This window comes from Strix aluco, chromosome 5 (genome assembly GCF_031877795.1).
Source record: "Strix aluco isolate bStrAlu1 chromosome 5, bStrAlu1.hap1, whole genome shotgun sequence".
Classification (NCBI taxonomy): domain Eukaryota; kingdom Metazoa; phylum Chordata; class Aves; order Strigiformes; family Strigidae; genus Strix; species Strix aluco.
The window spans coordinates 402,696-422,011 of NC_133935.1; the positions used below are offsets into that span (position 1 = coordinate 402,696).

The window sequence follows — 19,316 nt, forward strand, 5'->3', positions numbered from 1 at the left end:
TCATTAAAGTTGAGTTCTCATAACTATGAAGTATTTTACAGAAGTCACATTGCAGATACAGCTTCGGTCCCCTGCTCCTAGACCATGCACATAATGTATTTGCTCTACAGATTGTGACTACAAATACAATTGTTTTATACCAAAAACCCAATATATAACTCAGAGTACAAAGAGGTCTTAACACAACAGCTACAAGGCTTACAATAAGAGAAGACAGACTAGCAGTTCTGTGTCAAGCTAGAGAATTTGGGGAGATCCTTCCAGAGTCACACAAAATTTAGAATTAGAATTCATTAGTGCTACTTTGTCAGAGTCATATTTTCTCAAAATATACTTCCAAATTTGTCAATTTCTGTATATTACTTATCTGCTTTAACATGTATGCAGTATGGGTTTTTTCTACATCAGTGGTTCTTTGAACGTATTTAAGCAATAGAAAGGCATGTATTTTGAGAAAGGGAATGAATAATTTTGAATGACTCACTAGCCATCAGTTAAATCAGTGATAAACTGGAGGTCTATCTGTAGAAAACAGGGCAGGGCTGCTTTCTGGACCGCTCTTCAGCATTATTAATCTTGAGAAAGTTAAAAATCAGACTTCCTTTAGGGTGTTTATTCTACACTTTTTATCTCTGTGTAGTAGAACAAGCAGAGATAAACAGTGACAGTTGCTTTATCCCTAGTTTTATCCTAATAGTTCTTTATTTGCACTTTATTAATGTATCGTAAGACACTAATTCTGGACCTCCTAAGTATCTTAAAAGGAAATGATTGCCCCTCCACTTGGTCATCTTCTGTAGCCTTCCCCCAACCTTGCCCTTTAAGTCAACTCTTTGTCACTTATTTCTGTTCTGTAGGTTTTTTTCAACCTGATTAAACTGAATTCAAAGAGGCAGCAATCCTAATGATCAGAGTAAAAAGAACCTGTCTTCCACAGCAGTTCCATAAGAACTTTGAAGCAACACAAAATTACAAAGATGCTAAAATAAGCGACCTTGCCCTTACCTGTTGCTTGCTGTTGCCCCTATGTCACCCCCTTTGCTTATGACCGCACTGGCATTCAGGGTTAAAACTAAACTAGATTCTTCTTGCCCTAGGTTACCCTGGCCAGCTCCTTAACTCCACCGCTTGGACTGCCATCAGAGTTCTGTCACTGGCAGAAGAGGGACAGAAATGAGCAGCCAGCCAGGAGCACACTTGTCTCCTTTTAGCTGAAGTGCCCAGAGTGCACATGGAATGCTGCTGTTCCAAGTGGGATGTAAAAAGCCACTAGTGTTACAGCAGTTGCTGCAAGTATTCCAGTGTCTGCCTTCTCAAATGCAGAAGAAACAAAAACATTCTAACCACTGTCTTGCTGACATACTGAAGTAGCTTAGAACCAAAATGGCCTGTAGCAGTTGATGACATGCCACAGTCTGACCAAATAAACTGTATGGGCTCCGCTTTGAGCTCCCGAGCAGAAGTTTATTGGAATGTAGTCAGGAGGGTCCAGGGAGAGAGAACAAAGTACAAGACATGCTTTATACATACCGCAGTATAAAAAGTAGACAGAGATGGACAAGAGTTCAGTGACAGTCAACCAATGGATCTTTAACATTCATCCATTAGTTTAGGTAATTCCTTTAGACTGAGCTCTCATTTTAACAATAGATGTGTTTATGCTACAAAGTTCATGCTGTCTTACACTAATAAATTCTAGCCTGTTCTCCAATAAACATGCAAGACACACAATACACCAAACCCCTCCTTTCCCAGTCTTTGCTCCAGCATTTTTAAGTTTTAAGCTCCGAATCCTTTCTAATTGGCACACACTTGATTATAAAAATACAATGAGAATGAGGGTTTCTTGGTTCATTTAACACTCTGTTAAATAAAACTAGCAAATGTTAGGGATAGATGCTAATCTCATCTTAGACAAAACAAATTGAAGCAACACATTAGAAACAAATCAGATTCCAAATTCTGATCTGCTTGAAGAATGGATTACTTTTCACTGAAAAGTATTAGCATTAATTTTGAAGTCTTACACAGTTTTACCTTGCAACATTAGACAAGTCAAGGTGTTTTTGAACTTCCAGTAACACTTCTCGAAAGAAACGTAAGCGTTTTTCCTCAAACTGCTGACATTGTTCAAATACCTGCTCCATGTTTTCCATATATTGAGGAGTGGCATTATCTAATTCTTTCAGTGATTTTTCATACTTTTCTTTTGTCTGGGGGTGGAAAAACAAACAATTAGCAATATATTTTATTACTATCCTACATAACAGACTCATCAATGTAGTAACTGCCAAGATTTGGGCCAGAAGTCCCCAAACTGCATTCTCTTTTCCTGACCACAGTACCTATGTCAGGTCACAACGAGAGTTATCGAACAGAACTGCAGAGCAGTTACGAGAAAGTTCGAAGCCTCTTCTCTGGCTTTTTAACAGAAACCATGACAAATGTTAATGTAATACTAAAGATAAAAACCAAAGGAGCCACAGAGTAAATCAGAGCAGGCAGCCTTTCTAGTTACAGGTCCTACATAAAGATCTCCAAACAATTTCAAAGTGTTGCCTTTTCCCCTTCAGTAATATACGTAATCCGCTGTGAGTTATGACCAAAAAAGCCAAACACCGTATACACCCATCCCCGTGCACATAAACTGCAATATGCTGTGAGCTTGGTGAACAGAGAGAACCTCAGACTCTACACTAATTTACAGAAGTAGTCCACAGGCAGAAATGAAGAGATCTACTTGATGCAACAGATCAAGAATAGCATTCTCAGAGGGAACAGATGTCTCGAAGAAAGTCACACAAGAAAAGCCTTTTGGTAGCAGCCCGCTAACGAGAGAAACCAAACTGGGCAACAGAATGGCATTTCCATAATTGTGTTTACTTTTATTTAAATGGATTGTATCAGGTTACTTTCTTAAAAAATACATTCTGCAGTCAAGAATGACTACAAGGTTAGGTGCTGTCAGCAGGCTTTAAGCACCTCGCCCACAGCCTCTCAAGTGAAACAACTCGACTCTCACTACTAAATGAGTACAACTCTGTCCTAGAAGTTTGCTGTCCTCTCCTGCTTCCTTCCCTCCTGAAAGTACTTACCTGAAGTAGAGGCAATACATTATCCCTTCTTCACAGGAGAACTTGGCAATGAGGTCTGCTTTGGACAAAGCTCTAGGCTTTGCTATAGGACCATTACTGAAAGCCCACAGCACATTAAGGAAGAAAAAAAAGCTTAAATATGCACAAGCTACAGGTTAAAAACACTGCACATTAACAGTGTGCTAGCGTACAGTGTACCTTTAGTACATCTTGTTTGCTTCTCTCCACTTTGTCTTGTAATTTCTTAAGTTGTTCAGGATTTAGTGCTGGATCAGCTTTGCTGTTTGTTTCTCTGGATATAGCCAGCTTCTCCTCTTTGCAGGCCGCATGGTATGCTTTCTTTGCAGCTTCCACCTACAAAGCAGATTTAAATCTTTGCATCTGGGACAGTTTACACAACAACCATGAACTGAATTGTTTAGCCTTATAATCATGTTGCAATGAAGAAAGTGTCAGGCTTTGTTTCAGGATGTTCCTTTTTTATTTTTTTTCCCCCCCCCCCCATTTAGGCCAAGGAATGAGCAATATGTAAGTACCAAAGTAAGGAAATTACTGCAGTACTTATGAATCAGTACTGTCTCACCATGCAAGAAATATCACTCATACAGCTTAGAGAAGTGTGGAACAGACTCAAGAAAAGGTTTACAGAAAGTGCCCAACAGAACATTTTTATCTCATGCCCATGTTCTCCTGCTCCCCTTCTTCTACAAGCCTGTTATTTAAGAATAACGTTGCATGACAAGGAAAGAAACGCACACACACTTTTCCCCTGCTCATTTCTTCGAGCAATTCACAACTTTCAAATGCATGAAATCAGATATTGTTAAAATGATAGCTTAAATTCCAGTTTTTCACTGAAGTCATCAAGATTAGTAGACACCAAGAGAAAAACACTTATTTTCAGAAGACGACAGAAAGCAAGAGATCTTTTTGAGAAAGGAGGGTCCAGCAGAGAGAATAGGGAGTTTACTCCCTTATAGAGATTTGAGACATTAATATATTGTAACACAGGATATCTAATACATAATCTACTGCTGTACCTCTTTCAGCTTTTTTGCCCAGGGTTTCTGAGCTTTCCTAAATCCATCTTCTGCTTCTTTGGTTTCCTTAAATCCTCCCATCATTTGCTTATGAAAGGCTTCCTTCTGCCAGTTCTTGATTTTTTCAAAGTCTTCATTCATCAGTGAACCTTTCACTTCTAGATGTAGTTCACTCACTTTTTCAGCTTCTGACATAAAAGCACACCAAGCCCTTTCTACTGTTCCATACTGTGGGCCTAAACACAACAGAAAGTGTCATTCTCAGTAACCGTCACCCACATGGAACTTATATTCCCAAGAAACTACCTGAAGCTATTGATTTATATGCACTTGTAAACAGCAATATTAATGCAAACCTAGAAAAGGGAATAGTTTCTTTTCAGATAGATTTAGAATATTACAAGTTTTTACACCAGAGGAATTAATACTCAGTCTGGCCTCCTCCTCCCTGTACCATGACTCTCAGGATTCCGCCTGTTAGCTCCTCTGAACTGCCTTCAACTTCTCAACATCCTTTTCGAAGCAGGGATAACCAGGAAAGGAGAAACTACTTCAGAATACAATGGTATCAGATTAGCCTTCCATTACAGCAATGCCTAGCTCTTTTATTACAGCCTTTCCCCCACAATCACTGCCCCTTATTATTCAGACACACTTTTCAAACTGTTCTATACCATTAGTTACCGAGAAACAGCCAGTTGTCTAGAACTGAATCTGCTTGGATACCTCAACACCAGAGGCAAGATTCATTCGCTTCTGTAAGAAACAAGCAAACTAGCAAAGGAGCAGGGCTTTGTTTGTAATCATGAAAAGCTTGATCACTTGTTACATTACTGAGCCTTTTGCAAAGACTCCATTAAAGGCTAAAAAGTACAACATTTCTACTTTGTACTTACCAAAACAAAGATAAAAAGAAACATTTCTTTCTGTTTAAGAAAGTTTTCAGAGTTTAAAATCAGAATGTATTACCTTTTTCCACAAGCTGTTTCCACCTTTTTGCCCATTCTGTAAGCTGCTGAGCATAGACCTTCTCTATTCGGGCCCGTTCGTGAATACAGTTCATGAGATCATTGCAAAGTCTGTGACCATCATCAATTCGTTTTACTGTCCGCTTGTAATTTCCAACCTATAAAGAAAGAAATACTTAACAATTGCTGCTTGAAAGCTCCAAAACCAAGATAAATCTCTAATTAACACAAATACTGTTTCCTAGGAGCAAGATAATCTACTAGTAGGAATTAATCAATTATAGCATATTTTTCAACTAATCTTAAAACCTAACTGCAGTAACACCACAAAGGCCACAAGTTCTCCTGTAAAAGAGTTATTAATTTTAAAAGTGAAAGCTTTATTATATTTTATTAGTACTGCAATGTAATTACAGGCAGTCATCACAATTGTTCTGCATTATTATTTCTTGGTACTGTTTTAGATAATCAAGGCATTTAACACAAATACAGGTTTTCCCTCTTCCATGATTATTAAGTACCTAATGCCTTAATTTTATTCTGTGTTTAATCTTTCAGGATTAATAAAGCTGCAAAGACATGCAAAGGAGTATTGCGACATCTCTATCAAGCATAATAATATTTTTTGTTTCAGAAGGCAGTATGGAGAGAGCAGAATCACTACATACACAGCAGAGAGCGGATGTGCCCTTTGTTACAGCTGTGCTTCACTGCTGACAAACCAGAGAGCACCTATGCCAAAAGTGGACAGTAGAATTTAATGTGGGAAGATACTGACAGCAATGACATGGAGCTCCCATACCTAGAACTAACTTGGGAATTCTAAAGAAAAAAACCACAGATGTGCAGTGTACAAGCTACAGAAAGATGAGGATATGGAGAAAGATGCACACTATATAATGAAATTCCATTAAATAATTAACAATCCTCTTTCATTTTTGTGTACACACCAACATGGAATCACCAGTCTAGATGACTGAAGGGGAGGAAAAAAAAAAGGCCGATACTGTTCCCAGAGTAATATTTCCACTGATTCCAAGGTCACTCTGGTTGGCTTTTGTAAACATTAAACAACACATAAGAACTTGGTTAACAGAATTTGCACAGCCTATTAAATATCACAGTCCATTTCTTATCTGCCCTAACCACCTGACTGAAAAATAAAGATCAGCAGTAAGGCAGTAGATTAAACATTCAAATACTTAAAGCGTGTTTGTAATTTTTACATTTGAATTCTATCCAATTCACATCTCAAACACAGGAAACTATCCAACTTTTAGGTTCACATTTATTCAGAACTTGTGAGCAGATGTACATACAGGCCATCTGCTTGAGAAAAAACTCTTCAATATATGTAGGGAAATACTCTTAGAAGGGGAAAAACCTACATTAAGTGCTGGAACAATAAGTGACTATGCTGATAAATACAGACATATGTTAGGACTCCTCATCAAAGCTGGGGGAAAAAAATTGAAACCAGTGATGTTTCTCAAGGGTCGGGACCAGTTTAACATCTTTGTCAGGGACAGCGGGATCGAGGCACCCTCAGCAAGTTCCCACTGACACCGAGCTGTGGTGCGGGGACACGCTGAGGGAAGGATCCATCTGGAGGGACCTGGGCAGGCTGGAGAGGGGGGACGGGCCAACCTCATGGAGTTCAACAAGGCCAAGGGCAAGGTCCTGCCCATGGGTCGGGGCAATCCCCAGCACAAATCCAGGCTGGGCGAGGAGGGGATAGGGATAGGGTGAGGGGTAACGGGTTTAAACTGACAGAGGGCAGATTTAGATGAGATCTAAGGCAGAAATTGTTCCCTGTGAGGGGGGTGAGGCCCTGGCACAGGTTGCCCAGAGAAGCTGTGGCTGCCCCCTCCCTGGAAGGGTTCAAGGCCAGGTTGGACGGGGCTTTGGGCAACCTGGGCTAGTGGAAGGTGTCCCTGCCTGGAGCAGGGGGTGGGACTGGATGGGCTTTAAGGTCCCTTCCAACCCAAACCAGCCTGTGATTCTATGAATAACTGGACAAAACCAATTCCTTTAGGCAGTACCTTCAAAGCAATTATTTGGTCACATTTTTGCTTTTGGACTAGATCCATTTCAAGAGATCAAAGAAATGTAGGTAGCATCTAAGAAAAGTATTAGTTAGCAGTCACAGATTCGTCTAAATAATGTAAAAAAAAAGTGCATGCACAACCCCTACCTTTAAACATAAGTCACAATATAATTGAAGATAAGCTACCAACATCATGAAGCAGCTGACACCAAAAATCGATAGTCAATGTATCCATGTCAAAACAGATTTCATCGATTAACAAGTATGAAAAAAGCCTCTCATTTTCAGTAGAAATAGAAAAGTAGACAGTTTCAAACTAACACTGTACACTAACAAATATACATATGTAATCAAAGCATTAAGAAAATTAAATACCTCAAATACTTTCTAAAGCCTTTGTCATGGAAGGGCAAATCATTCATCTGCTCAAAATTACTGCAGCTGTAGGTTCACAGCCAAGCTGACTGTTAAAACAGGTTATGCTACCTTGGCACAACTACTGAAACCCTGTATTAGCATCAATTTGTGTCTCCAGTTACGTGCCCAGGGATTTGTGTCTAGCATGAGCATTTCCTTTCATAAATTTTCACTATTAAATTAGCATTTTAAATGCTAATACTGAATGGGAGCTGGCTAGCTCGTGGTATTTTTAATGCTTTCATTTTGTGTTGTCTGAGCAAATTCTAACCCCACGGTAATATCTAGCAGTTGCCAAATCTCAGATAGGTATTCAGAGAACTGAATTTAGCTGACTTATTGTGGTCCACTCACTATTATCACACCAGGCCACCTCTAAAGAGCTGCATGCAGACCACAGAACTAGCATCATAGTTTAGAACCAGTATAAAGAAGAACCAGGCCTACAATACTAGAAAATAACCACCCCGTATTCAAAAGAAAGCCTTTTATACCAATATTTATACCAGCCAAAAAAAGAGTTCACTTGATTTATGAGTTTAAAGTACGTTAGACATCACATTCAAATTTCACGTCCTGTGAGGAATGCTTGAATTTTGGAAATAGAGCATTTTTCTGTGTTTCATGACACAGAGCATAAAGTTACATACTTGGCATTTAACATTTTAAAAACCTAGTGGGTTATTGAAAAAATTGCATTTTAAGTTATGGACACCGCCATGCCAAATTTTTCTGAGAAGTGGGATGTGCAGCCTGCCACTGTGGGAGGCAGACTGGGAGGTACGAGAGCACACGAGGTGTTTAGACCACAAAGCCAAGAAAAGGGAAGAGAGCTCTAGCCTTTATGCAGCCAAGGAAGTACTAGGTTAACTGTAGATAAGTTAAAACAATTAAATTAAAACCCCAGAAGCACACTAAAGACACCCTGAATTCTGGAGAACAACAACATAACTTAATACATCATTTTATTCAGGACTATTTTCTCCAATTCCTGAGGTAGACTGCAAACGTTCTGCTTGACCTCCCCCTTCCCCTTCACAAGAAGTATTTGAGCTAAAACAAAAATGACAAGTTCTTTTATTTGTAGCAACTGACCAGAAAAAAAACCAAACAAAACTCCTGTGTTTCTTCACAGGAGTCACATTTACATAAGGCCTTGCAGCGTGCAGATGTCTCCACTAGCACTGTTCGGTACATGACCATATGATCCTGCTAGTTAGAACAACTTTCTGATCATCCTGAGCATTGGGCTGTTTCCTGACAGCAGAAGACATGAAGTTATTAGTTTCCTCGTCCTACAAATGAAATTTTTGTTTCAGGAAGGTAAATTGTAAAATTATAAACTTTCTTAGAGTTTCGAGAAGAATGAGAGCTATTTAAAAACTGTATCCTGCTTTCATTTTAGCAAGAGACATTACATGATACCAAATGCAGTTGCTGTTTACCCTCAGCTGCCAGAAAGGCTTCAAAAGGAAACAATCCCAAGAGTTTGTTTCTTCAAAATACCACTATAATGGTCACTTTCTTGATGCAATCAGTGGATTCTGTGAAAACTGTGATTCACAGCTTTGTGTCACCTCCCTCCTAAATTGAGCTAGTCACCAGTTTCCCCTTTTCCACTGCAAAAAACACCAAGTTTTGCTACTACTAAGCCTCAGTTGATCCTATTTGGCCCCATTTATCTCTTACAGGCATATAGATGCCTTCAGATCTCCATCTTGATTAGTCAATAAAACATTCCTTTTCATTCTGATATTTCCTCTCATGCATAAACACAGCAATGTCACCTCAATCCTTTGTCAAATCTAAGATTCTGAGAATCTCTAATAACCAGAGAAAACCCCCACGAGCTCCCTGGGATGAGGCATTTGGTATTGCAGAGTTAGCATCGGTCATCTCTCCTTTGTGACCACCAGTGTACTAGTGCAGCCAAGCACTGTCACTCTTATGATCTTTAGTGGGAATATTTAAGAGCTTACAACCTCATTATTTTACAATTTCACAGCACTAAACACAAAGGGAGAATCTTAAATTATCTAGGCTACAACTAATAGACTTTTTTTTAGCATATTCATAGAGTGGGATAAAAGCCTGTAAGGAGTTAAACACACTTAGCAGGTTTTTCTGGTACACTGAATGAAAAATAAGGGTATTTTAATTTGTTAGCAGCCCAGAAGGTGGCAAACGTTCAGCTATTGCTAAACTCCAGTCAGTTAATTCTAGTATATCATGATGATTGCCATAACCACAAATATTTCAGGAGTTTCAAATGCCTGAAGTAAGATTTGACATCAACTTTCTCCAAGCTTGCCTAACTTATTCATAACTAGTCAGCCTTTATGAACTGGAACCATCTGAAAGAAAGTCAGTCACCATAGCACACAACAAGGGGTTTTTATAGGCAAATATTCATAGGCAGGAAACACAACAATGAGCTTTGAAGGCTCGTAGTCAAACCAACGCACACGGATGGCCAATACGGGGACACACTTACTATTTCCTGCATTCCATTTAACCAGAAGTCCTATTTCTTTCCAGCTACATCAAACAGGAAGTTTCCAAACATTTCAACCAGCATTAACATCTGTAATACTGTGGGGTTTTTGTAAATAAAAATAATTATCTTGGTGCATAATTAGCACGTACACGGTCCAAGTACCTAAGAGCACTAGCTCTGTGTAAGTTCTGTAAGTTTACCCATATAAATTCACCACTGGTAGCAAGAAAAATCCCGAGGAAGCTCTTAAACCCACAAAATCTGAAGTTAAACACAGCAGTAAGCAAACAGCTGGCAATATAAATGGAGAACATGATGTTGCTCAATGTTAAAAGGAGAAAAAAAATGCATATAGGAGATACAGTACTCTGATAGCAGAGTCCAAATATTTTTAAAATGAAAAAGCAAAACAGAACAGTCTGCTTCATCAGCAAAACCCATTCATGGACAAGTAACTGAAATCCCTCAGCACAGGTACACCTTTTCAATATTCAGCAGTGAGTTCGGGGAGCCTGTCCCTCTTCAATTCCCTGCATCCAACACACCCCTCTCAACAGATCCCTCATGCAGCTGTCGGCTGACAGCAGCAGGCATGAAGCACAGCTGTCGGGAGTACCAAATGGGCAGGACCAACACCATCTGAGCAGCCCGTTCATAATACAGTGGGCAGAGGCGTGTCCCAGATCAGCTGCCTCTGCTACCCAGAGTGTTGGGTTTGGGCTTTGCTTTGGGGTTTTTTTGGGGGGGAGAATGGGAATGCATATGGTGGCCAAATGTGATTCACTCATACTACATAGGGGACCGACCTCTCATTTCTGAACAAGCTGAAAATCTTACCTTGCTAGTGGGTATCTCAGCAAACACTTCAGAAGGCAATGAAAGCCACGTGCTCGGCATCTCCCAACACACACCAGGCCCTGTCCTCCAAGGGAACCAGTCACAGGCCTAAGCCCACACAGCTAATGCCAGTTGCTGGTTTAGCTGCTGTTCCGAATTACTATTTTTGTTTGGATAAGCAGGTATTTTCACAGGACAGGTAAACACCCCTGCAATAAATGGAGAGGGCTCCACACTGCTGATGCTAACAGAAAATAAAGGAGAGTAAGGACGCACACGTATAAGCGGCACACAGCCTGCGAGGGCCCGGTGCCTCATCAGAAATAAGTGCTTCCATGGGCAGGGTAGCTACACCTTTTGATGTCTTACCTTGCAAGATACGCATACACTTCTACTTTGATCTCTAGGAACGCTTACTCACTGCCTTTCCTTCATGGGTATTGAAGTGAACAATAGCACTGGTCTCAGCTTGCTCAAGGCATTTTTCTTTTCATGTGACCATAATAGTGATTAGCAAGCATAAGGCCAGAGCTTAATTAACAAAACGCATCATAAAATTGGCCTGCCATTTATTATTAATGTATCGAATTCTTATGAGCATTTCAAAACTACTTCAGTAGAACAAGGCCAATAGGGTCATCCATTGCTTGTGTTTCACTAAAGCAGTACAATGTTAGAACCAACCAGTTTTGCCACCGTCTATTTTTGGATGCAAGTGGCATGAATGTGTATGACAAATGGAGATGTATTTGCAGCAGTCATGCCAATGCTGAGAGTCCAAACGACAGATGAGAAAGAAATACAAAGGGTTTCAAATTGCGCATTGGGTTCCAAATTTTCCACTTTCCCTTGGAAAAGTTACTGCCATCCTGCTCCAGACCAACAATAACCTTTGATTACCCAAAGCATGCCACCCTTGTCAGCTAAGTAACACAGGTGAAGGAATTCCTTCTTGGACCATGTCAATAGGATTCCTTGGTCTTAAAATTCTGCACCCAGAGAGAACCATCAGCTTAACCAGATACATCAGGTACACTGAGGCTTATTAGAAAAATGAAGAATGAAAGAAGTTTCCATTTCTTATGTAAATTAAGGCATTACTACAACTTCAACTCTGATGAAATCCTCCACTGTTATTGTGGCAATTTTCTTTCAGAATGTCTTTTACTATTTTGCAATTGTTTGCTCTCTAAGCAAGCTTACATGAAAACACGTATGAAATTCTTTGTCTCCTAAAGTACTTCTGTTTGGTAAACACCTCGACAAATTAGAGGAAAATAAAAGATTTCTTCTCCTGAAAAGGATTTATCATCCTGATAGATGTAGTAGGTTGGGTTAACTAAATACTAAAAAAATTCCTCAATTTTATTGGGAAAGCTGCTGCTATTTCTATTTCATGCTAAAGAAAGATGTGTATTTCTAAAAGCCTAATTTTTTGCTTGTATCAGCTGTTCTGATACAAGATACTACCTATGCCTGAGCCTTGTCCTACCCACATTTTTTGACTGATATACCTCCAGTAAGTCAACACCAAGAACACAAGTCCAAACAGCAACTTCTTCAGTTCCCTCTCAACAAGGGAACTATTTCCCAACCACAAATCTGAACCTGATAACAATATCTATGTAGTAATAAAAAAATACTAGTCTTTGAAGGAAACAAATTGCTATTCATTCTGGATTTCAAGCATTGAGCTTGACTTTCAACACCACAACTGGAAGTTTCCATGAACAGTATTGAAATAGCAACCTAATAAAAAATGCTTCCTAGATTAAGTAACCTGCACTGAATTGCTCCACGGACAGTCCGAGCACACGCAACCAGACAAGATCAGAGCAGTAAGTTCAGTGCCATGCAACCATATACTGTAGATTCACATGGGAGGAAACTGCTAGTAATTATCTTTGTAATAAGGAAGCCTAGCAAAGGCAGTAACAACTCCAAGAGAAAGCCAATGCTTCTAAAGCCAAAACACTGATTAAGAACCAAGTGTTTCATTTCCTAAAGACAACATTGTATGAAATTTCAGTCAACAGCAATGACAAAAACATTGAGGTTGGTTTATCAACATTTTATTAAGTACAGTTCTTATTATCAGCTCAACAGAACGTCAACATTCAAGAAATAAAAGTGGTTTAGTTTCAGAGATACGCAGTGAGCAAAAAAAAAAATTTTCACAGTAAGTTCTTCAGATAGGTCCCACACCCAGCCACCTCACTCTTTCCTAAATGTCTTTCAAGAAAAAGACGGGCTTTGCAGCAAAGGTAAATAAATTTGAGCTATTTTGGAGTATGAGGGAACAAACTCAAAAGCTCACCCTGCCAGACTGTCTCTTCGGTGCCATGGCTAAGTTTAAATAGTTTCACTGCTTTCAGCTGTGGCAGTAAAACATAGCAAGGTGGATTTTTAACAAACTGCAGGCTGGCTTTAAAAACAAAGAAAAAAACCCCCTATCATGTCAAGTATCTTAAAAACCTCTAATGAAAGGGTGTAAACAACAAAATCTGGGGTAATGATACAACTTCCAAATTGTTTAAGAGTTTTTTTTACTTCTTGTTACCTGAGGCATGAAGTACTGAGGCTGGCATTCCAGAGATACTGCATCTTTTCTAATCAAAGTCAGACAAAACACATTGATCAAAGCAGTTTAGTTATCCATTTCAAGAAAGATTAAGACTAGAATTCAAAGTTGCAATCTTCACAAACAAAATAACTGATTCAGAACATATGGAAAAGAGACAAGTTTTAAACTAAAATTCAGTCCTATTTAGTTTGGAATGATGGCTTCAAACCAGAAGTACTTAAACAAGAGTTTGGTAAGTAAGTTCGACAGGCTTGCTGTTAGCTTCTGCATGTCACTTAACACTGAAAGTTATTCTTAAGTTAAATTTATTAAGACTTGCCCAGGACTTCCTTTACTTTTGGTTTGTGTTCTACCAAAAGCAGAAGCCTGGCGAGCCTCCCCCCTCTTAACTCTCATCTGAAGGGTAATTCCTGTCTTACTGTTTTGTCAGGCTTCTCTGTAGAAAGGCAAGGTTTAAAGTCAAATGATACATTCTGCCAAGGCATTACTTGGCCTAAGCAAACTGCTGGATACCTTAATTAAAAATACTCAAACAATTAAAATTAAAATACTAAAATTAATCAACTAAATTATAATACTCGAATAATCAGAAGTATATATAGACCAAAATGCATTCCAGGCTAGCATCAGGCATGCGTGTCAAAATGTAGTTACCCTCACAGAAATGCACAGGAGTGCAGAGGTCACAAGAAAACTGTTCCTGGACAAAAGCAATCACTCAAAATACCCCATAAAGGCTACACTGCAGTGAACAGCACAGCTTTAGGTGCTTTACCACTGCCCCTTATGATGTACTCTAGTCCAAGCATTTTGTTCAGTGTCAGGATAATAAATTCACCTTCCCTGCCACGCGATGCTGCACACAACTAGAAAGGCTGTCAACCAGAACAGAAGTTCCACATTATCCCTGTTTCTCACTGTAACATGGCATTGCCAAGACTACTGGCCCTTTCAATAGTTTCGTACCCCGTGATAAGAAGTTATCCTGTGATGAGTATCAGAGCACAATGAAACGGAAATTTCTTTGCTTACTATATTCTCAGCTATTTCCACTGAGAGAAAAGTTTATAAACATGTTCTCATGGTCTCAGCTTTATAAACATATTTCTGTAAATTTACCAAGCACAGCATGCCTGAAGGTCAAAATTTGCTACCATGTCAATCCTTCCTGTTAGTAGTTCAGCATTTATCATTTATATCTGAGAACTCTTTTCCATGTTTAGTTCAATTACCTCAATGTACCCATAAAAGCTCCATCTCTGCAGAAGGCCAGGGATGTCACACCACACACTTTTCGATTCTCCATGCAGTTACACAAACGTTTAGGCATACCTGCTGCTGTCTGATCAGCATCAAAGGGGATAATAGTAAATATGTCTCCTCAAAAAATGACAGCTGTCTACTAAACAAGAACCTCACTGGCATTAGGTCTTTCAGATAATGCATTGAAAAATAATGGGAGATCTGCATCAGGATGCAGTATGCCCTCACCATCACCACAGGTTAGTGCTCTGGAAAAGCTTTCATTTAAAGGGAAGCACAGTGTTAGGTCACCAAAACCAAGCCGTCTTACACAGTATCTGATAACAGAAATATTCAGACATTTTCCTGCTAGCCATTTTCATGTTTGCTATAGCTCAAACTCCAAAGAGCTCCCAGTCACATGGTAGAAGTCTGCCTGTTGAATACAGTTGATCTGCACACAGCTTACTTACCTGTCATTATGTCGGTACTGACACTGTCAAACCTTTCTTTTTCTTGCAAGAAACTTCTTTGTAAAATGCTTTCTGCTTTATCACGTTTGCTCTCTTTAAAGCTTAATCAAATTATCATAACATCTAAAAGCCTTCAAATTTGGGCAGCACAAATTACTGATATTACACTGTGCTTTGTACTCTCTTTCTGTGTGTACGCTCCTACACTGAGATACACATTAAGATAACTTCTCTCAAAACAGTTTATACTTCTATCTAGACACAAACAGGAAACATGCAGTATGTTCACACACTATCTTACATCTGTAATTTATGTACACTTACAGTAGGCTTTAACCAGTTACTTTAGATTTAACATTGATCACTTAATTCCCTCGGCCATTTTTAAAGCTACCCATCCACACCCCTTTCGGGCAATAAAAACTGACAAAGATTCAGTTCTGAATTGCATATCCTACCCAAATGGATAATCCTCAAGTTTGTGCCAGTTAAAAACCCGTGACAGAATTAGGCCAAAATCTAAAAGGTCATTTCTACCCTGAAGGCTATTTCTGCAGCTCACAATAACCAAAGGTGTCTTGTACTGCAGCTCTCTCCACAGTTTACAATGTACAAAAATCACACTTCCATAATCAAAATACTGTGATAAAACATTTGGGTTACCTCCCAGAAGCTATCACTAGAAACTTCTACTCCAACGGAATCATCGTATGAGCCAGACATTTCTATGTATGAAGAGCTTGTAAGTATTCAGAGCTTAAACACCTTCAGAATCTGTAAAAAGATACCAAAAAAAATATTTATGAGCATTATTAATGAAAAAGTTATCAAAAGAGAAATTAAGTCAGATAGCATCCTTTAATTCTTTCATATCTAGGGATGCCAAATAAAACCAAGAGGTAACCACACAAGGCATGTAAATAAGCATGTTTCACAACACAACACTATTCTACCATGAAGTTCTTGGCTCTTACGCTATTTGTTGTCCAGAAAGTGTTCAATCCATCTGCTTATATCAAACTTCACTGAACTCGAATTTATTTTATCATAAGATTTGCTATTACAACCAAAAGAAAAGATTGAGCAGCGTGACACTTACTCAGTAAGTATTCCACTTCAAAGCATTCCATAAGAGACAATCAACCGACCTTTGCTACCGATACAGTGACCTGCACTGCTTCCTTTTGCACCGGAAACCTATATTATATAATGAAACCCATGGAAATATTTAAGGCCAAAACCACTTGCTGATTTAAAGAAAAATAAATAAATCTTCTTTTCTGAAGGAAAAAGTTTTATTTCTGTATGAATTTTACATTCAAATTATCTACTCGAAAGGTAAAGGCATCCACAAATGCAAAGCAGAGCTTCCTCCGCCATAGTGCGAAGCAAACCCAAGGCGAGCAGCACTGCAGCTGTGCAAGTCAAACCAGGAGATGAGACCGGCCTCCCTCCAAAAGTCTCAGCACAGTTTATGAGATTCAGACAGCCCCAGTTATCTTGCCCAGCCACCTGTGACTAGATCCTTTACAGGGCTAGTAACTACCTGGGCCACTTGATATTTTCTTGCCACCACTCTTGCATATTTTAAAGCAGATAATAGATTCCGAACGATGGTATGATGCACCTACCTACTATTCCACATGCACCAAGTGAAAGGTTTCAGGCTCTGTGACAGAAGGTGGTCTTGAAGCTGACAATTACTTCCCCTAGAAGTTGAAACTCCCACACCTAGTTTCACTGCATTTTATTTGTAACATGTTACCATACTACTTCATTGTTTCCTTTTAGCAAAACAAACAGGAAAAAAAAGTCACCTCCAAATTCTGATCTTTATGAGAAGCCATTACTGTGACAATTCAGGTACTCTCACTTATATAGACACCGCTGCATGGAAAAAAAACACAGGACCTATCCTCATTGAAGGAGATGACTTTTTTAAAGCACTGTGTATAAAAAAAAAAAAAATCTAGGATTATCCTAAGCTAACGTTTAAGTATCAAAACCAGTACTGAGGCAAAAATTCAGGCACTTGGATCCACAAATGCAGTTTGCGGGGTGGAGACCCAGAGGTAGGAGAGGAAGGAAACAGCTCCCTCCCACAACGCACACATGCAAATCCCTGCCGGATCTCTACAGACACCTCATCCAGTTCTCCTGTTCAGACTTCTCCTATCAAGTTTGTCTACAACTACTGCCAGGGCTCCACACGGGTAGACAGATTTTACCACCCCTTCTGGGATGAATACCTTTACCAGTAGATTTTAAGGTGAGGCTCCCTCTCTCTTTCGCCCTGTGAACCCTGCTGCCCCTAACGCCACAGGGCCACTCCAAGAGGAAGAGCAGGCAGTGCCCACACGAGCCCTACCCTGCTCCCTGGGGTTATGGCACACTGCTGGGAGGAACCCACTGAAAGACGCCAAGGAGAATTCAACACTAAATTGGTGTTTCTTGGATACTCTGAAAAATAACTGTGCCATAAGGGTAGGCATACACCACTTGTTTGTTACAAAAACTAGCTACTGAACCACCACAGTAGTTTGGACAGTTGGAGCACAAACAGAACAATACTGCTCTGGCTGGGAAGACAAGCTGTTTCTCCTGAACAGCTTTTCATCCAGTTCATTTCCATAATCCAATTCACAGAAAGCTTTAGTAACCTTAACACTGAATACAATTGATAGATTTCTATTTTGAAAAGATAGCCAAAACACAGGAAGGGTTCTGCAAAATGGCAACAACTAGAGAGGAAGATGATATATTCAGACAAAATATTTTCACATGTTGGTGTAACAATCTTCAAGTATATGTGATTAGTAATTACAAAAACACTGCTTTTCCACCTGTGCTTTTATTGAACTAAGAGGGAAAAGTGCATTAAAACACCATTCAATTGCCAGTTTCTTAGCAGCACACCTTCACAGTGAACCTGCTCTTTCCAGATCAGTCTTGGCCCTTGCAACTCTCACAGTACATCAAGGTAAGCAAAGATAACCTTTTATATTTTCTGGCAGCCTTTCTTCGATAACCATAAGCAGCACAAGGAGGAAACAAAAGTGCCATAAAGTTGCAACAAGTTAGACAAACTCAGAAGAATAGTTTGACATCAAACAGCTTTTTCTGAGTTTGTTTTAAAGTTTTCACAAAAATATAAGGTTATGCAGTGGTATCTTTAACCAGAACTACTGCTGTTATTTTATCTGAACAAAGGGAGACCTAGAGTTTAAAGACCATTGTTAGATCAATAAACATTGCTACCCAGATTCTGTTAACTGTGTCCCCCTGGCTTTTTCCCACTCAGGCAGCACTAACACTCACATCCCTCTGAAACCAAGCAAGCAACTAAAGCACGCGTGTGACCCTGGCGTGCCATGCAGAACAAGGGAAGGAACAAGATTCCAAAGGTTCTCAGGAAGGGTTAGAGTTGTTTTTCTATGGTACACCAAGATCTTTCAGCCAAATGTTTACTGCCATTTGGAAGAGATCAGGCAGACAACTGCAGAGTTCAGCCTCTTGGAAAAAGAAACCCTTACGCAAAAGTATAAACCTAAAGGAAAGTTTCAACAAGTCACCCATCCCACCCCCCCAAACCACGCAAGAAGTACTTGTTCCCCTCTTATTACAAAAAGAAGAGACAGTGAAAGTGTTCTGAAGTAATAATACACTGTCTGCTTACCTTCAACAAAACAGCCTAAGCTATACCAGTGCTGGAAATTTAATCTGAAAAGCTACATGGAAAAATTGGAAAAAGTGAAACAGAGGAACATTTTCTTAAATGAGGGAACAGGTTGTGGGGACCTTTTTTTAACTTTTATTCCTCCTCAACTAAAACTACATAATACACAGAGCTATCCTTTTTTTTTCCATAAAAGCATGAAAAATGATCAGCACTCAGGAAATTCTGATGGATTTAAGGTTTTTCTGTGCCAAATACTATGCTGTGAGAAAGTATGAGCAAGCGTATTTAGGGAAATATTATGAAGTCATAGCAACAACTGGCACAGAAAAACACTATTTGTACAGCACTACTTAAAAATAAATGGAGTACTGAGATAGGAGCATTAAGTGGTATGAGTCATGCTACCCTCACGAAATAGAATCATTACAGCAACCAGT

General features: G+C 39.4%; 1 protein-coding gene across 3 annotated transcripts in view; it reads right to left on the reverse strand.

Moving 5' to 3' along the window:
* PACSIN2 (protein kinase C and casein kinase substrate in neurons 2) overlaps positions 1–19,316 on the reverse strand; it is a 62,440-nt gene that overhangs the window by 11,011 nt on the left and 32,113 nt on the right. For all 3 annotated transcript variants that reach the window (XM_074825559.1, XM_074825557.1, XM_074825558.1), the window contains 5 exons: positions 15,864–15,974; positions 5,105–5,261; positions 4,136–4,371; positions 3,294–3,449; positions 2,038–2,213 (listed from right to left, as the gene is read on the reverse strand). In XM_074825559.1, coding sequence (XP_074681660.1) covers positions 2,038–2,213; positions 3,294–3,449; positions 4,136–4,371; positions 5,105–5,261; positions 15,864–15,923 — 785 coding nt within the window. In that variant the 5' untranslated portion in view covers positions 15,924–15,974. The remainder of the gene's footprint in view (positions 1–2,037; positions 2,214–3,293; positions 3,450–4,135; positions 4,372–5,104; positions 5,262–15,863; positions 15,975–19,316) is intronic.